Here is a 22,152-nt window from a genome sequence, read left to right on the forward strand (position 1 = left end):
GCAGTCAGCACAAAACCCTACAAAAGCCACACAGAGAGTGCAGGGAAAAATACCTGCCGCACCGACTAACGGAGCGAAGGCGCCCCTCTGCGTCCCAGAGCTTCCAGCAAGCAAGGCAAAATTCACATAAGCATACTGGACAGAAAAAATAGCAAACAAGAAAAAAGCAAAGCGAAACTTAGCTTCTGCTGGAGGAAACAGGTAACCAGAAAGATCCAGGAGCGAACTAGACCAATGCTACAACATTGACAACTGGCATGGGGCAAAGATCTAAGTGGAGTTAAATAGAGCAGCCCACTAACGAATTAGCCTCGTCACCTGTGGAAGGAAACTCAGAAACACCCACAGGCACCAGAGAAAATCCATGGACAGAACCAGCCGAAGTACCATTCATGACCACAGGAGGGAGCCCGAAAACAGAATTCACAACAGAACTCCCTTCCTCGGCAAACCCCTCACACCGCCGCAGCTTCTCAATTAAATGATCAGCGGCAACAGCATTCAGGGGCGCCGAGGCTACACGAGCTGCCCCTGACACTGGACCGCTTCCCCCCACTGAGGAGCACACCACAGTATCGTGGCCTGACCGTTCGCCCATCGCAGAGCCGCCCTCACTGTCCAGCCTCTCGGCTGATGCACCTGCTGCTACATCCCCGCTACTACAAGCAGAGATGAAGCCCTGCATCTCACTACGTTGCTTTGTAATCTCCCTGCACCTTTGCACCGGATCCAAAGCAGAACCCGGGCTGGGCTGGGCAATGGGGCTTATACAGCGAGCTGATCCTGCAGCCGACTCAGGGGGTACAGGGAGGGGGGCATACACATAGCTTACCGCTTCCTGCAGCTTTGCTTGTTGGTCTTCTTTGTCTTTTTATTCTGGCCCCCAGGTGCCTCCTCTAGTAAATCATCACCAAGATAGAAGTTCTGAAGGCACACTGGGGACTTCAGGAGCTTAATCTCCGCCATTAGCGCTCCTCCCTGGCCGCTGTTATCACTGTCCTCCCCAGAGCCAGCAGAACTGCACCGAGATGTCAATGTCGCCTGACCTGCAGGGAGCTCGCTGCACGTGGCCTGCGGGTGACTTTGCAGGCCGCCAGGTGGGGCTTTCTAACTTTGTCCTGTTCCCTCCTTCCAAATATTATCTGCATGTGAATCTGCAGCCTACTATTCATCTGTCTCCACACCCTCCATGCACACGATAACTGCACTTGATACTTGACTATTGCACTTAAACACACGGGCTGATGACTGGATCATGCAGCTTTATATGAAAATCCCTATTTATTATAATTGCCAGACCTGAAATAACAAGCACTTTTCACCTATTGTCCCCCCCCCCCATTTCCTTGCAGATTGTAAGCTTGCGAGCAGGGACCTCACCCCTAATGTCACTGTTTAAATTGTCTTAACTTGTACTGAATTTATTGTCTGTACATGTCCCCGCTTAATTGTAAAGTGCTGCGGAATATGTTGGCGCTATATAAATAAAAATTATTATTATTATTTCTACTGGTCATCATCTTCCTCATCATCCACCTGCCTTTCAGGCTGCAGCCCCATCTGCCTTTGCTCTCTGTAATCGGCCTTTTCTCTAAATCTGTCCTCATTCATTAGTTTTTCCTTATACTGGATAGGTAATGTGGATTAGATCCGCGCTGCCTTAATAATGAGGTTCCAGTTAATAGTAGAATTAAAATAGTGATTTATTCAACGCGTTTCAAGGCTCCTATGGCTCCTTCTTCAGGAATTACCAACTTGTCTGGGTCTCTGCAGACCCGGGGCTGTAGGAGCCACATTGCTGCGACTCCTGGTGGAGCGTCTCACCCTCGAGTCCTCTGATGTGCAGGCCGGTTGCTGGTTTCTTCTGCCCCCCCGGCCAACCTGGTCTGGGAAACAGAAGCCTGGGATATGGCTCCATTGCTCATCCCAGGAGACCCTCTCATTCCCTGGGTAGGAGAAAGAGCAGGTCCCCGGGTGAAGAGCTGGTGAGTCTCTGGAGCCCAGGAGCAGACAGCAGGATCAGTGGCGACCACACCCACAATTACCACAATGAGCAACAGCTGAACAGAGCTGCACTCACTATTCTGCTGGTTGTGTCACTGTATTCATTCTTTGGGGCCTTATGTGGTCTTCCGCTGACCCTCCATCATCCATACTGAGGCCTAGTATGACATTCCCCATAGTTTGTGTTTTTGAGAGAATGTGAGTCCGCAAGGACTGGGTCCTCTCCCCTCTGTACCAGTCTGTCATTGTAAATTTGTTTACTGTAAACGATATCTATAACTCTGTACGTAACCCCTTTCTCATGTACAGCACCATGGAATTAATGGTGCTATATAAATAACTAATAATAATAATAATTTCACCCCTCTGGGGTCCAGAATTTGTTGATGTAATAAAGGGAAATGAATAAAGAAATGTATCAGACGCTGGATTTATGTAAAACAGTAGACTTTATTTCCTTCTACACCTACCTACCACACGACACCGTCTGGTGTGTAACAAACCACACAATGATAAGCCCGCTTACACCACAAGGAACATTCACTGGCCTCACACTTTACAGTGGGTGACCTGGCTCCTGTCTATGTGTAGCCCACCAGCCGAGGGGTGCTGGGGAAGCTCTTCCTCATGCCCATACATTTCTCCTGGTCAATGAACAGAGAGTTGGCCTTGATGGAGAGGTCATGCTCCAGGTTGGCCTTGGTGTGGACCAGCATCTGTAAGGTGTCCTCGGCTTCTCGGAGACGTTGTTGTAAGACTTGAATGGTGTCGTCGATTTCATGGACTTCTTGGACAAGACTGAGAATTAAGAAAAAAGAAAAACTAGATGAGTGCAAACAGCTGCCTTGGTGTAGGTGGTGCCAGGACTACAAGGACCCATGTGTGCCAGGAGTCTACTGGTTTGTAGTTCGGTTCAGGCGCGTACATACCACATGTGCAACAGGTGCGGCTGCATCGGGGCCTGGAGGTGGAGGGGGCCCCTTGCTCGGCAGCTAACACTGAGGGCAATATGGCCTGTTTATCTGGCCCCGAGGCTTCGGGAGGCCCCTGGACAGATTGCCCTCATGTGCGGTGTGCAGTGCCATTTTCTCCTGTAGGCAGCAGAGCTGCAGGGATCCATCCTCCGCTTCCTGCCCGTGCTCCCTGTCTGGCACAGCAGCGCAGCTGGATGACGTCAGCATTCAGCGTGCCTCTGTGTCAGAAAGAAAGCAGCCGGCGATGAACATGCTGCGGCTGCAGGGAACGTGCAGACAAGTGAGTGGTGCTGTGTGTGTGTATGTGTAAACATGCGGAGAAATGAGTGGTGGTGCTGGGGTGTGTGTTTGTGTATGTGTGTTGAGGGGTGTGTGTGGAGAGGTGTATGTGTAGGTGGTGGAGAGAGCAATGATGGGGGTGGTGGAGAGGGCAATGATGGGGTGATGGAGAGGGCAATGATGCGGGTGGTGGGGGAAAAAGCAATGATGGAGGTGGTGGAAACAATGATGTGGTGGTGGAAAGGATAACAATGGGGGTGCTGGAAAGGACAATGATGGGATGGTGTGGGAGGAGGCAATGATGGTGGTGGTGGAAAGGACAATGATGGGGTGGTGGAAAGGGCAATGATGGGGGTTGTGAGGGAGGAGGCAATGATGGTGGTGTTGGAAAAGATAATGATGAAGGTAGTGGAAAGAGCAATGAAAGAGGTGGTGGCGGAGGAGGCAATGATGAAGGTGGTGGAATGGGCAATGATGAGGGTGGTGGGCGAGAAAGCAATGATAGAGGTGGTGGAAAGGGCAATGATGGGGGTGGTGGGGAGAACAATGATAGAGGTGGTGGAGAGGGCAATGATTGGGGCGGTGGAGAGGGCAATTATTGGGGTGGTGGAGAGGGCAATGATGAGGTGGTGGAGAAGGCAATAATGGAGGTAATGGAGAGGGCAATGATGGGGCGGGAGAGAAGGCAATGATGGACGTGCTGGAGAGGACAATGATGGGGGTGGAGGGGGAGAACAATGATGGAGGTGGTGGAGAGGGTAATGATGGAGGTGGTGGAGAGGGCAATGATTGGGGTGGTGGAGAGGGCAATGATTGGGGTGGTGGAGAAGGCAATGATGGAGGTAATGGAGAGGGCAATGATGGAGGTGGGGGAGAGGACAATGATGGGATGCGGGGGGAGGAGGACAATGAGGGATGTGGGGGATTGGGATGGGAGGAAGGAGAACTCATAATGGACTTCCGAACAGCGGGAGGAGAACATTAGATATGGATGTAAAATGAATTGGGTGATGGAGGAGGGTGCTAAGCGCCTGATAGTGTCCTCCCCATCTCACAATTCATTGTGACGTTATCTGGGACTTAAAATTTCTAGGGGAGTAGAGGCGATAAGGTGCATAGGTCCCTTTATAATTAACTGAAAGGTGCGAGAAGACACTGTCAGGGACTTGTAATGAATTGGGAGGCTCAGTACCTGATGTCTTCTACCACCCCAAATTAATTTTGATGCTATCACGTACTTATGATGAATGATGGGGACACAGGACAGGGACTAAGGATTTGTGCACACGTTCAGGATTTGCAGGAGAAAAACACCAGCAGAATAATGAGTGCAGCTCTGGAGTATAATACAGGATGTAACTCAGGATCAGTACAGGATAAGTAATGTAATGTATGTACACAGTGACTGCACCAGCAGAATAGTGAGTGCAGCTCTGGAGTATAATACAGGATGTAACTCAGGATCAGTACAGGATAAGTAGTGTAATGTATGTACACAGTGACTGCACAAGCAGAATAGTGAGTGCAGCTCTGGAGTATAATACAGGATGTAACTCAGGATCAGTACAGGATCAGTAATGTAATGTATGTACACAGTGACTGCACCAGCAGAATAGTGAGTGCAGCTCTGGAGTATAATACAGGATGTAACTCAGGATCAGTACAGGATAAGTAATGTAATGTATGTACACAGTGACTGCACCAGCAGAATAGTGAGTGCAGCTCTGGAGTATAATACAGGATGTAACTCAGGATCAGTACAGGATAAGTAATGTAATGTATGTACACAGTGACTGCACCAGCAGAATAGTGAGTGCAGCTCTGGAGTATAATACAGGATGTAACTCAGGATCAGTACAGGATAAGTAATGTAATGTATGTACTCAGTGAGTGCACCAGCAGAATAGTGAGTGCAGCTCTGGAGTATAATACAGTGTGTTACTCAAGATCAGTAAGGCTAGGTTCACATTTGCAGTTGAGTCCGCAACGTTTTGTATGCAACCGCAAACGCATGGCAAAATGCATGCAAACGCATGATAACGCTGCGTTTTTTATCCGCATCAACTTACGCATGACGGATAAAAAAACGCAACGTTTGCATGCATTTGTGTTGTTTATGCGTATGCTTTTGTTTTGAAAACATTTTTCAAGGAGAATTTCCTTGATACAAGCCACGCCCAATGGGATTTCTGTATGTAGACCCTTGTGCAAACGCAAGCGAACGCATGTCCTTGCGTTCCTATGCGTTCCCATAGACTGTAATGCGTTGTTTTGACGCACTCCTTCCGCAAGCGTCCGCATGCATATGGCGGCAGAAATTTGACGCCCAAAAAATTCTAACATGGTGCGTCAGCCGCGCCCAGCCGCACACCGCGAAAAAATGCATGCACCTGCGTCTATAATGTTAAAGATAGGAAATCGAGACGCATGCAGACATATGCGTCAGAAACGCTGCGGACACGACCGCAAATGTGAAACCAGCCTTAGTAATGTAGTGTATGTCACAGTGACTCCATCTCTAAGAGAAACATACCGTAATTGGGCGATATCACGGCACAATTCCACATTGGGGCGACGGGTGCGTTCATCAAGACGTGTCTGGGCTACTTTCAAGGGAGCCATTTTGTCCTTGATTGCCTTTTTGATGGCATCAATGGTCATTTCAGTTTGGAAAATTTCCTGAAGAGTCTGCAAAAAGTTATAGGGAAAGTGCGCTCAGGCTATCAGATACCAGATTAAAACAACTTTGCATAACAGCACAGATGGAGGAATGTGTCACTATGAAAATTTGCTGCGGTGACCTTACTACAACTCAGGGCTCTTTAAGTGAATGCTTTCTTCTTTGTACGAGGTTGTAATAAGTTTGCTCTGGATAGACATGAGCTCCAGGACTGCCGAGGATCCGGAGCTCGGAGAGGCGTGTAACTCGATTTAGACTGCCATGGTGTAATCCAGGGAGCCCGAAGTGTTGAGAAACCCTTGGAATGACTCTTGGCACGCACGCAAATTCCGTCCAAAGGTTCTGAGAATGTAGTCCTGCTTGGCTTCCTGCTCATGGGCTGTGCCTCGCTAATATTTTAGCCTTTACGAATTAAAAATAAAAAAATAGCTGAGGCATGCATACTGCTGGATGTAGCAGAGCTAAATTAGATATGACCTGTGTGCACCATGATAGCTGAGTTAGTTGAGCCAAGCAGCAAAGTCAGCTCTGTAACGCTGACTTCAGGCCCATGCAGAGTGGCCCTGTATGGCAGAGCGCAAGGGCTGTTTGCGTGTACAGGAATTGCTGCAGATTTTTTGTTTTTATTCCAGAAATCTGCAGCGTTTTATAATAACAGCAAAGTGATTACGAATTTAAAAGGGTTGTCCAGAGCTCTGATATTGATGACCTGTTCTTAGGATTGGTCATCAACATCAGATCCGTGAAGGGTCCGACACCCGGCAGCCTCACTGATCAACTACTATTAGATCACAAAGCTGCAGTATCTGCAGTGTCCAAAGCCAGAGCAGTACAGCACCACACAATATATAGTGGCCATTTTGGGGTACTGTAGCACAACATCCATTTACATCAATGGGAGTTATGGTTGTCCTGCTCGGTTCACTGTTTATTAGAGATGGGCGAACCCGAACAGTAAAGTTCGTCGTCAGTACCAAACACCTACTGTTTGGGCACGGACACCGAACACGGAGTTCAACGGGAAGTCCGTGTTACTATTTGGTTCGGCAAACTCCACTTCTCATCGGAAGTAAAATCATCACCAACAATCAGACAGCTGCGGATCCCACCCTGTCAAAAGACAGCGTGAGCGCTCAGCTGTGATCGGAGGTATAAAGTAGTTTACCTACGGTCACTGGTGTCAGCTGATGGGACTACTGCTCACATCAGCCAACGCCTGTTGCCAATAATAACAGTGAAAGCATGAGCAGCTGAAGGGAGTATTCATCAGCTGCGCTCTAAATAAATAATTTCTTGTTTTAAACGACGTGGGTTCCCCTCTATTTTTGATAACCAGCCAGGCAAAACTCACAGCCGGGGACTGCAACCTTCTGCTGTCACCTTCAGCAAGGCTGGTAATCAAGAAAAGAGGGGTCCCCACACTGTTTTTTAATTTTTTTAAATAAATAATTCTTAAAAAACGACGTGGGGTCCCACCAATTTTTGACAACCAGCCTTGCTAAAGCAGATAGCCAGGTGCTGGTATTCGCAGACTGGTAAGTGGTCATGAATATTGCCCCCAGCCTAAAAATAGGAGCCCGCAGCTGCCCAGAAAAGGCCCATCTATTAGATGCGCCAATTCTGGCGCTTTGCCCAGCTCTTCCCACTTGCCCTGCAGCAGTGGCAAGTGGGGTTCATATTTGTGGGGTTGAGTATAACTGTGTTTGTTATTTTTAAATAAAAATGCAAAAGTGTGTGTTGTTTTATTTCAAATAAAAGACTTTATTCTGGCTGTGTCTTTATTTACCATATAACTATAGGACTAGTAATGGATAGGTGTTTTATAGACACTTCTCCATTACTAATCCCTGGGCTTGAAGTCACCTGACAATACAAAGGTAACATCAACCCCACAAATATGAACTCCAATTGCCACCGCTACAGGGCAAGTGGGAAGAGTCGGGCAAAGTGCCAGAAGCGCCCTTTTCTTGGTGGCTGCAGGCTGCTATTTTTAGGCTAGGGGGAACAATATGCATGGTCCCTTACCAGTCTGAGTATACCAGCCCCCAGATGTCAGCGTTAGCAAGGCTGGTTGTCAAAAATGGGAACCCCACACCGTTTTTTTTAAATTATTTATGGAAATAATTAAAAAATATGGCATTGGAACCCCTTTATTCTTGATAATCAGACTTGCTGAAGCTGACAGCTGAGTGTTGCAGCCCCCAGCTGTGAGTTTTGGCTGGCTGGTTATGAAAAATACAGGGGAACCCATGCCGTTTTTTTTAAATATTATTTAATTACAGTGCAGGAGCCGGCTGATGAATACTCCCATCAGCTGCTCCTGCTCTTGTTGTTAATAGCGGCAACAGGCGTCGACTGATGGGAGTAGTAGTCCCATCAGCTGACACCAGTGACCGGAGGTAAACTTTATACCTCCAATCACAGCTGCACGCTCACACTGTCTGACCGCCGGTGATGATTTTACTGCTGATCAGAAGCAGTATTTGCCACGCTGTCATGCACTTGACAGTGTGGCAAACACTGGATGTTTGGTGCCCCCATTCAAGTGAATGGGGTTCGGGTTCTAGTCTGGGTACTGTTCTGGTACCCAAACCCGAACTTTTTGTAACTGTTTCACCAAACCCACCAGACCAGAACATACAGGTGTCCCCCCATCTCTACTGTTTATATCTGGCCCCCACGGGATGGCTAATCCAAGGAGGTACCCGGCATCGGGCCCCCACAAATCTGATCCTGGTGACCAATCCAATTTTGTTATTTCATACAAGGTGAAAGCAGAGACAAGCTGAGATACAGTAGAAGCCTTATACGTACAAGAACTGTACCTCAACTCCGCTACACCAGCACATAAAAATAAAAGCAGCAAGAGACATGTTACATGGACTTGCTAAAAAAAATAGCAATTGCTCCACTGTCCTACAGCAGCTCTAGGTTCTCTCAGCTTGGGTGGGCCCAAAGATCCTTCCTTTATTATATAGAACAGTTCTGAGGACTTGTAGCAGGCCTCCAACTTACAGGGCCAAATAATACTAGCAGTAGCAGAGAACTAGCAGAGAACCCTCAGGGCCCCATCTGTGCTCAGGTATTGCTACAATCTTTGCATGCCTTAATATCTACTCCCCCAGTTTTTCTTCCTTCTGACACTACCTTTGCTAGGTGGCTCTGCAGCTTGTTCTTGGCGTCAGCGGTGTCGGAGATCCTGTTGGTGAATGAGACGTTGACGAAGTTGAACTGGTTCCACATCTCATTGGATGTAGCATTCAATAGACTCTCCACGTCTTCTCTGAGCTTGGCCGAAGCCACTCTTTCGCTCTGAGACCTCAAGATGTTGTCATCGCTGAACTTGGCCCAAGTGTCAGGAACCGAGATCCTGGAGGGCACAAAATAATGAGTTACCTCTCTATGCCCACCAATAATTTAGGATGTTTCAGGACTCGGCTGTCGCATGGGCACTGGATGGAGAAGGAGCACACAAGCTTGGCCACCGCTCCGTCAAACTGGGTACACAGGGTATCAGTTTGCCTATAGTCAGGGCTGAAAAAGATCCTGCATGCATTAAGAAATACAATTTTCTGCAAAAATAATACAGCTATACAATACCTACAGGTGCTTCTCACATTAATATGCTTGGATACAGCACTCTGAACAGCCACCTTCCTTAGCAATGACCGTTTGTGGCTTACCCTCCTTGTGGAGTGTGTCAGTGACTGCCTTCTGGACATGTCAAGTCAGCAGTCTTCCCCATGATTGTGGAGCCTACTGAAACAGACTAAGGGACCTTTTTAATCACTTAGGAAGCCTTTGCAGAGGTTTTTTGTTGATTATTCTAATTTACTCAGATAATGACTTTTGGGTTTTCATTGGCTGTAATCAATAATCATCAACATTAACGGAAATAAACACTTGAAATAGATCACTCTGTTTGTTATGACTCTATATAATATAGGAGTTTCACTTTTTGTATTGAAGAACTGAAATAAATTAACTTTTTGATGGTATTCTAATTTTGTGAGAAGCACGTGTATATTCCACCTCTATGTAGTATCCTAATTATATTACCATAGTACTCTCATAACACATAATACTGCATTATGATATCTACATACTACCGCCATGCAATTTTCTAAAAAATACCAATATATAGTACTCTCAAAACATTGCCTTATATTGAACACACAATACTGCCATTCACTACCTAAATAAAACTGCGTAAGCCCTGTCCAAATAATACCACATTACAATACCTACATACTACTGCCATACAATATCTTAAAAATACTACTATACAGTACTGTGAAAACATTGCTTTATATTGTCCACACAACAATGCAATCAGCATAATCACTGTCCAAATAATACCACCATACTATACATATATAATACTGCCATGCAGTACCCTTAAATATTACTATATACTGTAGTACTCTTAAAGCACTGCCTTATACTGCCCACACAACACTGCTATTCACTTCCCAAATGAAATCTGCGTACAAATACGTCCATATCATACAACCTTATAATACTGATATACTACTGCAATATAGTATCCTTAAAATACTACCATATGGTATTTTCATAACACTGACCAAAGCAAATGATCACTCAATAGCCAAATAAAACGGAAAACACACTTTCCAAATAATACCGCCATACAAAGCCTAAATAATACTTCCATACTGTGTCCACATAATACTACCATGTAGATCAGTGCAGAGATAGTGATAGAGAGGACTGTAGTTGCCCAGTATGTTACAGGATTAGACCGTCATCGGAGTGTATGGCCTAAACCAATGCCCAAATCTGGAACCCTGGATAAAGTGACGTACGTAGCATCTATGCGCTCCACTCCTCTATAGTAGCCGATGCCGTCTGAGGTATTCCTGAGGTTCTGGCATTTGTCATCGATGCGGTAGGCTGCCTGTTTGTCGCTGATGTCTCTCTCCAGCTCGTGCTGAGCTGCCCGGTTAGAACTGGGGATAAATCGAAACAGTTGATAAAAAGATGGCTGCCACTATGGTGTGATATAGGATTGGTAGATCAGGTGGATCTTTGCATTTTATTAGATTAGTATGGTTGGAAATGTAATGTATATTTCCGACTCTAAAAATATAGTGGACTGTGTTAGTTAATAACATTTAATAACCTCAGGTGCCGGCTCTTGCTTCTTTCCCCTAGGGCAAGTTCCCTTGTGTACGTCCGTGCCAGGTTACTTTTGACATCATCACTCAAGTCTTTTCAGTACCGACTTAGACAGCTATGTGCTGTCTGAGATGTCCGTAGCTTTGCGTTCAGTACCACATGAAATTTGCCCTCTCATCCATTTCTTTCTTCTGGCTATATTTTCATAAAACTCCTGCTTGTTTATCATCTATCTCACATGTAAAGCGCCATGGAATAAATGTCGCTATAATAATAAATAATAATAATAATAATATCTGCATTTACTTCCTGGCTCAGACGTGCGGCAAATCATTTGCCTGCTGAAAGCATAACAAACTCTTCTCTGCTAAATTGGAACTATTCACACTATGAACAGTGCTGCAACAGTGTGTCATCCTTTTTTCAAGCAAGTATCTATCTGCTTTTCAAGTCTGCCTGTGGTTAACCATGGGTTTACTGACTGCCATTGACGATCTGTCTGCTGATAGCATACAACTCTGCCATTAACCTTTTTTTTTTTTTGCTGCAAGTCCTGGACTGACTATAGAGTACAGACCAAAGGTTTGGACACACCTTCTCATTTAAAGATTTTTTTGTATTTTCATGACTATGAAAATTGTACATTCACACTGAAGGCATCAAAACACATGTGGAATTATATACTTAACAAAAAAGTGTGAAACAACTGAAAATATGTCTTATATTCTAGGTTCTTCAAAGTAGCCACCTTTTGCTTTGATGACTGCTTTGCACACTCTTATATGCAAATTGCCTCTTCTGAGAAAAAGAGGACAGAGGAGCATTGCATGGCGAATAAGCCTCCTTACCTTGACAAGCCAGAGATGGTATGTCACTCTCCATAAGGAGAAACGATACCCCTTTGCACACTCTTGGCATTCTTGACATATTTTCAGTTGTTTCACACTTTTTTGTTAAGTATATAATTCCACATGTGTTAATTCATAGTTTTGATGCCTTCAGTGTGAATTTACAATTTTCATTGGCAGGAAAATACAGAAAAATCTTTAAACGAGGTGAGTCCAAATTTTTGGTCTGTAGGGTTCTTGTGTAAATCCACACTCCCTGGCTTTGTGTCTTCTGGTGTTTCTTGCTCTGCTTGTCTGCCTGTCATCCTGCATACCCTGCTATCTTGGACTTTGCTGACTCTCGTTCTCTCCAGCAGTTCTTGCCCGCTGTGCCATCTTTTTCAGTCTATGATCCTGACCTACAGTTTATCAATTCCACCTTACTAGGTGATCCCGTAAAGTAAGGATCAGTAGTTCCAATCCTGCCGAAGTAATCTAACTGGAACTGATCAGTGATTCCCCTTTTATCCAAAGCCCTTAGCTGCCTAGGCTGATTATTCACTTTCCCATTGCACAATTTGTAACAATTTTAGAAAGAGGTGTGAAAGAGTCAACAGCACCCTCAAAATAAAGTGTGGTGTCTGGAAAAAAAATGGACATTTCCTTTAAAAGTAAACACCCCCAGCATGTACCATCAAGGTGTGAGAAACCAACAATAAAGGTAGAAAGATCAGAATTCATATTACGCCAGTTGTGCTCCTGTCTTGTCCAGATGTCTTCTCATCCTCTCCTGGCAGGACTTGATGCTGTCCACTTCCTAAATGGAGCACATAAAATGCATTCAGAATGGTGCAGCGGTGGGTGTAAGAAAACATAGTTGCAAGGTTACACCTGTGAGCTGCACCTCAAGAACTGTAGAAGTGCCTCTATTGAAGGAGTGCACTGTGAGGGGTAGATGAAGGCTCTACTTTGGAAGGTCTCCATACATATTAGAACAAAGCTGGCCAAATTTGCCAATTTTGGAAGACCCCGACAACTATCTATCTAATGTTTACAGAAGCCACCCAAACCTTTCCTTAGACATAATGCTGGGGGGAGGTGATCTGGACAGCTATCTATCTAATGTTTGCAAAAGCCTCCCAACTCTCTCCTTCGATATTAAGGTTGGGGGGAGGTGATCTGGACAGCTATCTAATTTTTACAGAGGCCCCCCAACTCTTTCCTTCAATATTAACCCCTTCATGACCATGGGATTTTTCGTTTTTCCGTGTTCGTTTTTCACTCCCCTCCTTCCCAGAGCCATAACTTTTTTATTTTTCCGTCAATGTGGCCATGTGAGGGCTTATTTTTTGCGAGACGAGTTGTACTTTTGAACAACATCATTGGTTTTAGCATGTCGTGTACTAGAAAACGGGAAAAAAATTCCAAGTGCAGTGAAATTGCAAAAAAAGTGCAATCCCACACTTGTTTTTTTGTTTGGCTTTTTTGCTAGGTTCACTAAATGCTAAAAATGACCTGACATTATGATTCTCCAGGTCAGTACGAGTTCATAGACACCTAACATGAATAGGTTATTTTTTATCTAAGTGGTGAAAAAAAATTCCAAACTTTGCTAAAAAAAAAAAATTGCGCCATTTTCCGATACTCGTAGCTTCTCCATTTTTCGTGATCTGGGGTCGGTTGAGGGCTTATTTTTTGCGTGCCGAGATGACGTTTTTAATGATAGCATTTCGGTGCAGATACGTTCTTTTGATCGCCCATTATTGCATTTTAATGCAATGTCGCGGCGATAAAAAAAACGTAATTCTGGTGTTTCGAATTTTTTTCCCGCTACGCTGTTTAGCGATCAGGTTAATGCTTTTTTTTAATTGATAGATCGGGCGATTCTGAGCGCGGCGATACCAAATATGTGTTGATTTGATATTTTTTTTATTGATTTATTTTGATTGGGGCGAAAGGGGGGTGATTTAAACTTTTATATGTTTTTATTTTTTTAACATTTTTTTCAACTTTTTTTTTGTACTTTTGCCATGCTTCAATAGCCTCCATGGGAGGCTAGAAGCAGGCACAACGCGATCGCCTCTGCTACATAGCAGCGATCTGCTGATCGCTGCTATGTAGCAGAAATGCAGGTGTGCTGTGAGCGCCGACCACAGGGTGGCACTCACAGCCACCGACGATCAGTAACCATAGAGGTCTCAAGGACCTCTATGGTTACAATGGAGACGCATCGCCGACCCCCGATCATGTGACGGGGGTCGGCGATGACGTCATTTCCGGCCGCCCGGCCGGAAGCGGTAGTTAAATGCCGCTGTCTGTGTTTGACAGCGGCATTTAACTAGTTAATAGGTGCGGGCAGATCGCGATTCTGCCAGCGCCTATTACGGGCACATGTCAGCTGTTCAAAACAGCTGACATGTCCCGCCTTTGATGCGGGCTCACCGCGGAGCCCTGCATCAAAGCAGGGGATCTGACCTTGGACGTACTATCCCGTCCAAGGTCAGATAGGGGTTAAGGTTGGGAGAGGTGATCTGGACAGCTCTCTATCTAATGTTTACAAAGGCCTCCCAACTCTCTCCTTCAACATGATGGTGGAGGCAGATGAATGAAGGATCAGTCATGTTAGATTTCAACATGTCCAATCCTTTTGTACTAAAGGTACCGTCACACTCAGCAACTTTGCAACGAGAACGACAACAATCCGTGACGTTGCAGTGTCCTGGATAGCGATCTCATTGTGTTTGACATGCAGCAGCGATCTGGATCCCGCTGTGCCATCGCTGGTCGGAGCTAGAAGTCCGGAACTGTATTTCGTCGTCAGGTCAGCGTGTATCGTCATGTTTGACATCAAAAGCAACGATGCCAGCAACGTTTTACATGGAGCTAACAACAGCAAGAACGATAAGTGAGTCGCCGTTACGTCACTGGATCGCTCCTGCATCGTTCTGGTGTTGCTGTATTTGACGTCTCTACAGCGACCTAAACAGCGACGCTGCAGCGATCGGCTCGTCGTCTATATCGCTGCAGCGTCGATGAGTGTGACGGTACCTTTAGTGGAGATAAGCCATCGACAACCCCTCTCCTTGTACAAAACACATTCACGATTGGTAAAATTTGAATGGAAGGATCTTATGGAATATGTGAAAGATATTGAAGGTGCCTTGGGCATTTGCAGTCTAGAAGTCAGGCATGGTAACAAAGCTTGTGTTTCCGGTATGTCACTATCAAAGCTAAACATGGTGACCTTGGTCTTGGTGCTAAACCGAAGACACCTCAGATGTTCAAGATTCTATCACAACTTTTGACTCAAAGCAACATCAGCTGTCCATTGGGACACAAAGTTGGTATATCCTCACCCATGCCTTTATGGCATGACTTTAACTATGACTTTACGATGCACAATGGGGCTAACAATACCTGCAACGTGCCAGGTCAATCGGCATTGGCTATGGTTGGTTTACCAGCTGTATGGAGGACTACCTGTTGCTCCACTCTGACCACTTGGTAGCATTAGATGAGATGGTCTTACCTGCAGCAGCTGTTTCTCCACGTCATCATGTACGAGGTCTATGGACATCCTCTTCTCCCGGTGATACAGACATTCCTGGGCAACCTGTCACCGAGCACAAGATATTGTACAAAAAAATAGTGTGCACTGTCCTAAATTATTAGTAAAAATATATTAAAGCCTAAATGTTTTAGTATGTCCTACTACAAACATAATCCTTTTAATTTGGCCATGTTAAATCCCTCCAAAAGGGGCGAATTTCAGGTTTCAGGATCGGCCACTAATGAAGTGTTTGGCTCGGAGGAATGTACGCAGTGTCACATGCTCCGTGCAGCAATCTGTGTCTGCCATTCACAGCTCCCGTCTGTCACATAGCGGTACAATCTCATCTCTGCTGGCTCGTTACATGTTACCCTATACAGAGATAATTCCTCCAGCTCATACTGTTACAGTGTTTGTAGCAACCACTGTCTGCGCTGACACATCTTTTGTTACCCCGGCCGGCCTGAGGTGTGTTACCGAGCAGCCAGGATACACTGAGTACACACTGCTCCAGCCTGGGGATGTTTAATGAGAAAGACCTGGGTAATACCATAACGTAGGCATGACTAATGCTCCTGAGGCGGTCAAAGGTCTCTAAAGGGTTGGTGATGTCATCATACAGTTTATGTATCAGCTAATCCATGATCGGATGATGATGTCACAGTGAGTGCAGTGACGTCACGCAGTCTATGCAGATCAGTCTGTGATTGGATGAGGTCATAGAGTGAGGTCAAAAAGCTTATGTAGCAGATCAGTTTGTGATTGGATGATGTCATAGAGTGAGGTCATAAAGCTTATGTAGCAGATCAGCCTTTGATTGGATGATGTCATAGATTGTGGTCATAAAGCTTATGTAGCAGATCAGTCTGTGATTGGGTAATGTCATAGAGTGAGGTAATAAAGCTTATGTAGCAGATCAGCCTGTGATTGGATGATGTCATAGATTGTGGTCATAAAGCTTATGTAGCAGATCAGTCTGTGATTGGATGATGTCAAAGAGTGAGGTAATAAAGCTTATGTAGCAGATCAGCCTGTGATTGGATGATGTCATAGATTGAGGTCATAAAGCTTATGTAGCAGATCAGTCTGTGATTGGATGGTGAGGTTACCGAAAGCATACAATGAGGTCACATAGTCTATGTAGCAGATCAATGAAAGCAATGAGATCATGTAAATCCCAGTAAAATGGTTAGGTAAGGAATAAATGATGATGTCACAGAGTAACTTCCGGGAGATAGCACAGTTTAGTCTGTGATTGGATTGTTATGTTGCAGAAACACCCTAGTCTATGTAGCCAGTCATTCTGTGATTGGATTATGATGTCATAAAGTGAGCACAATGAGGACACATAAATTTGAGTAAAATTTTAAGACCTTCATACACTGTAGACTAACGTTGGCCGAACATGCTGATATCGGCAAGTTTGGCCAACTGTGTAATGTGGATGGGAAGGCCTCCTGACTTTTCTCAAACAGATCATGCCCGGGGAGATAAGGATCCGGCATATCTGATTTCGGATAAGTCCCAGCTAAAGGAGTCCGGCAGCAACTCCATGGAGAATACAAAAGTGCTCCTGCGTATGGAGACATCGGCCGAACAGCAGCTATTTATCGTGTATGTGAGGTAGTAGGTAATTTAGTGATCGGATGATGATGTCACAGTGAGTGCAGTGAGGTCATAAAGTCTATAGAGCATATGAGTCTGTGATTGGATGATTATAATGTCGTAAATGAGCAAAATGAGGATACATAATGGTCCTTTTAGACTAGCCAATTAACGTCCGCCAATTAGCTACTCGTTGGCTGGGTGGTTTACTAATCCTGTTTACACAGATGCACACTGAACAATCAGTAATAGATCATTCAGTGCATAGGCTGCCATTGTTGTAAGCAGCACGAGTCCTTTTTATACAGGACAATGTGCTGTCAAGAACGACGATCTTTTCTGCAGCCCAAATGATCACTTCAACCAACAAATGAGAGTTTTACTAGTTCTTCAGGTGATTGGCAGCCTGTTTGAGGACTGAATGTTGATAACATACAGTCTATGTCACAAGTCAGTCAGTAACTGGATTGTGATGTTTTAGGGTTAGTGGAATGGGGTTAAAAAGTCTATATAGGCTGTGATTAAATGAAGATGTCACATAGTCAGGACAATGGATGATGATGGTGTCACACAATTGATGCAGTAAGGTTTAGCCAACTATGTAACAAGTTTGTTTGTTCTGGATAGTGATGTCACTTAGTGAGTCCAGTGATGTCACAGGGTTTATGCTAAGGTTTTGTCTGAATTCCTGAGACGGTGAGAAGATTATATTGACAGTCAGTACAGCAGGCTGGCTGTGATTGGACACAGGGCAGTCTATATATAAAGTTTAAGAACCCTTTGCCCCATGCATGGGGTAACAAAGTCACAACATGTGTTCCAGGAAGTTTCCATCTCTCAGAGGAGCTCCATAGTTTGATTATCTGTGCCGTTATGCTGCTTTGCGTTAGCCACCTTTCCGATAATGGCTTTGTTAACCTGTTAAAATATCGCAAAAGAGTTTTCCAGCTTATTCCGTTATTTATTTTTTAATCTTAGGAGCCTCTCAGAGGTCATTAATCACTGCTGAAGAATGGTTACAGACCGGCTATACAAGTCTTCTAAAGACTACTCTTGATAGTCTGGTCAATCAGTAGATCATGGAGTCTACTTAGTATTGCCTGTTCCCCAGGCAACAAAAGTTGGGGATTACAGTTGTGTCAACAATTGTATCCAAATTGTTTATTTGTCGGGTTTTCAAGTAGGACTAATTAGATCTATGTAATCTCAGGTGAAGGATTATGTTTGTGAAAGGATTAGACGACTGCCTTATAACAGGTTCACAGACATAACAATCTTCTGTACTTTTTACATGGTCAGCCTTGTTTGAGATGAACATACACATTAGATGGTCATTAGAAAGTTGTCAAACGAAAGATTGTTTGGCCGAGAGCCATCTAAGCCATCCTCCCAAACACCGGAGTACTCATTCAGCCAAACGCTCCTGTGTTCCCTATGAGAAAACCGCCGACTGACAAGTCGGTTGGCCTTATGCCGAAATCGGACATCATTCCCCACCATGATTTGGCCGGCGCCCCCATGCACATTGAACTGTCAGCCATGCCTGTTGATATAGTCAAGTTCAGCCTACGAAAGTATAATGTGTATGGACATGTGTACATCTTTAGACACCACTTGGTTGACCTTTACAATCAGTTGTGAATGGTTGGTTCTTTAGTCCAAGATAAAAAGTTGAGAACTTTCGGACAACTTCAGCATGTTCGGTTAACATTAGTCTACATTCTTGTAGGTTTTAATGTTTTGTGGCCATTTTGAACATGCGTTTTACCTCTGCATGTATACCATCTTAAATTAAGCTCAATTTTGTGTTTTTTTTCGGTTAACATTAGTCTACAGTGTACGAAGGTCTTATGGCCGATTCAATTGGGTTTGGATTATTTTAGTTGATCGAGTATTGGGTTTTTAGATATCCTATCGGTTTATGTGTGGAAACCTTTAATATCTACGGCACCTCTCCGAGAGAAATCCCACCTAAAGGATGACTTTCTATTTCTGTTCAGTTATTATTTCTGGTTATATTGCAAGTCTTGTTAATTTTATATATACCAATAGAAAAAGGCACCACAAATTGATAATATGAAAAACCACTTTATTAGTATCAAAGAAAAACCATAACGGTCATAAAAGAGTCTAAATAGGCAGCAGGTGAGAAACGACAAACACAGAAAAAAAGGGTAGACACCTGGCAAAAGGTCACAGAGATGTATACATAAATATACTGGTATATCCATAAAGCTCACATTGCATACAAATTACATGAAACATTTCAAGAAATGGTTAAATATAGCGTGGCAATCTAACAAAAAAACCTAATGAAGTATTATATAAGGATTCGATATGTGGTCTCAGTGTAAGGGGCTAATATGCCATGTAAATCCACATATAAAAAAAGTATCCAAAGCATTTCATTGCGAAACGCGCGTCGGGTGTGGTGGACTCCTGGATATTCCTCCATTGTCTGGTAAATACAGAGGGGCAAAAAAGTATTTAGTCAGTCAGCAATAGTGCAAGTTCCACCACTTAAAAAGATGAGAGGCGTCTGTAATTTACATCATAGGTAGACCTCAACTATGGGAGACAAACTGAGAAAAAAAAATCCAGAAAATCACATTGTCTGTTTTTTTATCATTTTTTTTGCATATTTTTTATGGTGGAAAATAAGTATTTGGTCAGAAACAAACAATCAAGATTTCTGGCTCTCACAGACCTGTAACTTCTTCTTTAAGAGTCTCCTCTTTCCTCCACTCATTACCTGTAGTAATGGCACCTGTTTAAACTTGTTATCAGTATAAAAAGACACCTGTGCACACCCTCAAACAGTCTGACTCCAAACTCCAAACAAAATTGTAGCCCTGCACCAGGCTGGGAAGACTGAATCTGCAATAGCCAACCAGCTTGGAGTGAAGAAATCAACAGTGGGAGCAATAATTAGAAAATGGAAGACATACAAGAAAACTGATAATCTCCCTCGATCTGGGGCTCCACGCAAAATCCCACCCCGTGGGGTCAGAATGATCACAAGAACGGTGAGCAAAAATCCCAGAACCACGCGGGGGGACCTAGTGAATGAACTGCAGAGAGCTGGGACCAATGTAACAAGGCCTACCATAAGTAACACACTACGCCACCATGGACTCAGATCCTGCAGGGCCAGACGTGTCCCACTGCTTAAGCCAGTACATGTCCGGGCCCGTCTGAAGTTTGCTAGAGAGCATTTGGATGATCCAGAGGAGTTTTGGGAGAATGTCCTATGGTCTGATGAAACCAAACTGGAACTGTTTGGTAGAAACACAACTTGTCGTGTTTGGAGGAAAAAGAATACAGAGTTGCATCCATCAAACACCATACCTACTGTAAAGCATGGTGGTGGAAACATCATGCTTTGGGGCTGTTTCTCTGCAAAGGGGCCAGGACGACTGATCCGGGTACATGAAAGAATGAATGGGGCCATGTATCGTGAGATTTTGAGTGCAAACCTCCTTCCAGCAGCAAGGGCATTGAAGATGAAACGTGGCTGGGTCTTTCAACATGACAATGATCCAAAGCACACCGCCAGGGCAACGAAGGAGTGGCTTCGTAAGAAGCATTTCAAGGTCCTGGAGTGGCCTAGCCAGTCTCCAGATCTCAACCCTATAGAAAACCTTTGGAGGGAGTTGAAAGTCCGTGTTGCCAAGCGAAAAGCCAAAAACATCACTGCTCTAGAGGAGATCTGCATGGAGGAATAGGCCAACATACCAACAACAGTGTGTGGCAACCTTGTGAAGACTTACAGAAAACGTTTGACCTCTGTCATTGCCAACAAAGGATATATTACAAAGTATTGAGATGAAATTTTGTTTCTGACCAAATACTTATTTTCCACCATAATATGCAAATAAAATGTTAAAAAAACAGACAATGTGATTTTCTGGATTTTTTTTTCTCAGTTTGTCTCCCATAGTTGAGGTCTACCTATGATGTAAATTACAGACGCCTCTCATCTTTTTAAGTGGTGGAACTTGCACTATTGCTGACTGACTAAATACTTTTTTGCCCCACTGTATGTGCTGGTGTGTTACATAATATGCTAGATAAATGTCTGTATAGCTAACTATAGTCTTTTGAACACTTTTTTTATATGTGGATTTACATGGCATATTAGCCCCTTAGGCTACTTTCACACATCAGGTTTTTGGTTTCAGGCACAATCCGGCAAATTTGCTAAAAAACGGATCCGGTGTAAATAGTGAAACAACGGGTGCAAACTGATGCACCGGATCCGTTTTTTTGCCGGATCCGGCTCTATGTACTGCGCATGGCTTTTGAGGAGAGAGAGAGAGAGAGAGATATCTCTCCATGCTAGAATCAAAAACAGAGCTTCTGGGCATGCTCAGTGTGTTAAAAACGAATTCGGTCGCCGGAAATGTTCTTTCACACATCAGTTCCATGCGTTTATTGCCGGAAATGTCCCTTCAGGATTTTTCGCCAGACACAAAAAACGTTGCAGGAGACGTTTTTTGAATCCGGCAAAAAAGCCTGAAGGGACGGATCTGGCACAAAACGGATGAAACGCATGTCCTTCAGGCACAATCCGGCAGTAATACAACTCTATGGGGAAAAAACGGATCAGGCATCAGAAAAAAACTGATCCAGATTGTGCCTGAAACTGACGGATTGTGCCTGAAACCAAAAACCTGATGTGTGAAAGCAGCCTTACACTGAGACCACATATCGAATCCTTATATAATACTTCATTAGGTTTTTTTGTTAGACTTCCACGCTATATTTAACCATTTCTTGAAATGTTTCATGTAATTTGTATGCAATGTGAGCTTTATGGATATACCAGTACTAGCTATTGAACCCGTTCTACGCCCGGGTGCCGAGCATTTATATTGGTATATGGTCTCCATCCTGGTATGTGCTGCTCCATCCTGCGTCCCCATCCTGTCATGTGCTGCTCCATCCTGCGTCCCCATCCTGTCATGTGCTGCTCCATCCTGTGCCCCCATCCTGTCATGTGCTGCTCCCATCCTGCGCCCCCGGTCTGTCATGTGCTGCTCCCATCCTGCGCCCCCGTTCTGTCATGTGCTGCTCCCATCCTGCGCCTCCATT

The 22,152-nt window shown here is 44.4% G+C and overlaps 1 protein-coding gene across 2 annotated transcripts in view; it reads right to left on the minus strand.

Moving 5' to 3' along the window:
- Positions 1–2,434: 2,434 nt before the first annotated feature.
- Positions 2,435–22,152, minus strand: part of TEKT3 (tektin 3) — a 38,053-nt gene continuing 18,335 nt past the window's right edge. For both annotated transcript variants that reach the window (XM_069750618.1, XM_069750619.1), the window contains exons 3-8: positions 15,433–15,516; positions 12,650–12,720; positions 10,764–10,907; positions 9,085–9,307; positions 5,791–5,945; positions 2,435–2,802 (exon numbers count right to left, since the gene is read on the minus strand). In XM_069750618.1, coding sequence (XP_069606719.1) covers positions 2,586–2,802; positions 5,791–5,945; positions 9,085–9,307; positions 10,764–10,907; positions 12,650–12,720; positions 15,433–15,516 — 894 coding nt within the window. In that variant the 3' untranslated portion in view covers positions 2,435–2,585. The remainder of the gene's footprint in view (positions 2,803–5,790; positions 5,946–9,084; positions 9,308–10,763; positions 10,908–12,649; positions 12,721–15,432; positions 15,517–22,152) is intronic.

This window comes from Ranitomeya imitator, chromosome 2 (genome assembly GCF_032444005.1).
Source record: "Ranitomeya imitator isolate aRanImi1 chromosome 2, aRanImi1.pri, whole genome shotgun sequence".
NCBI classification, from domain to species: Eukaryota; Metazoa; Chordata; class Amphibia; order Anura; family Dendrobatidae; genus Ranitomeya; species Ranitomeya imitator.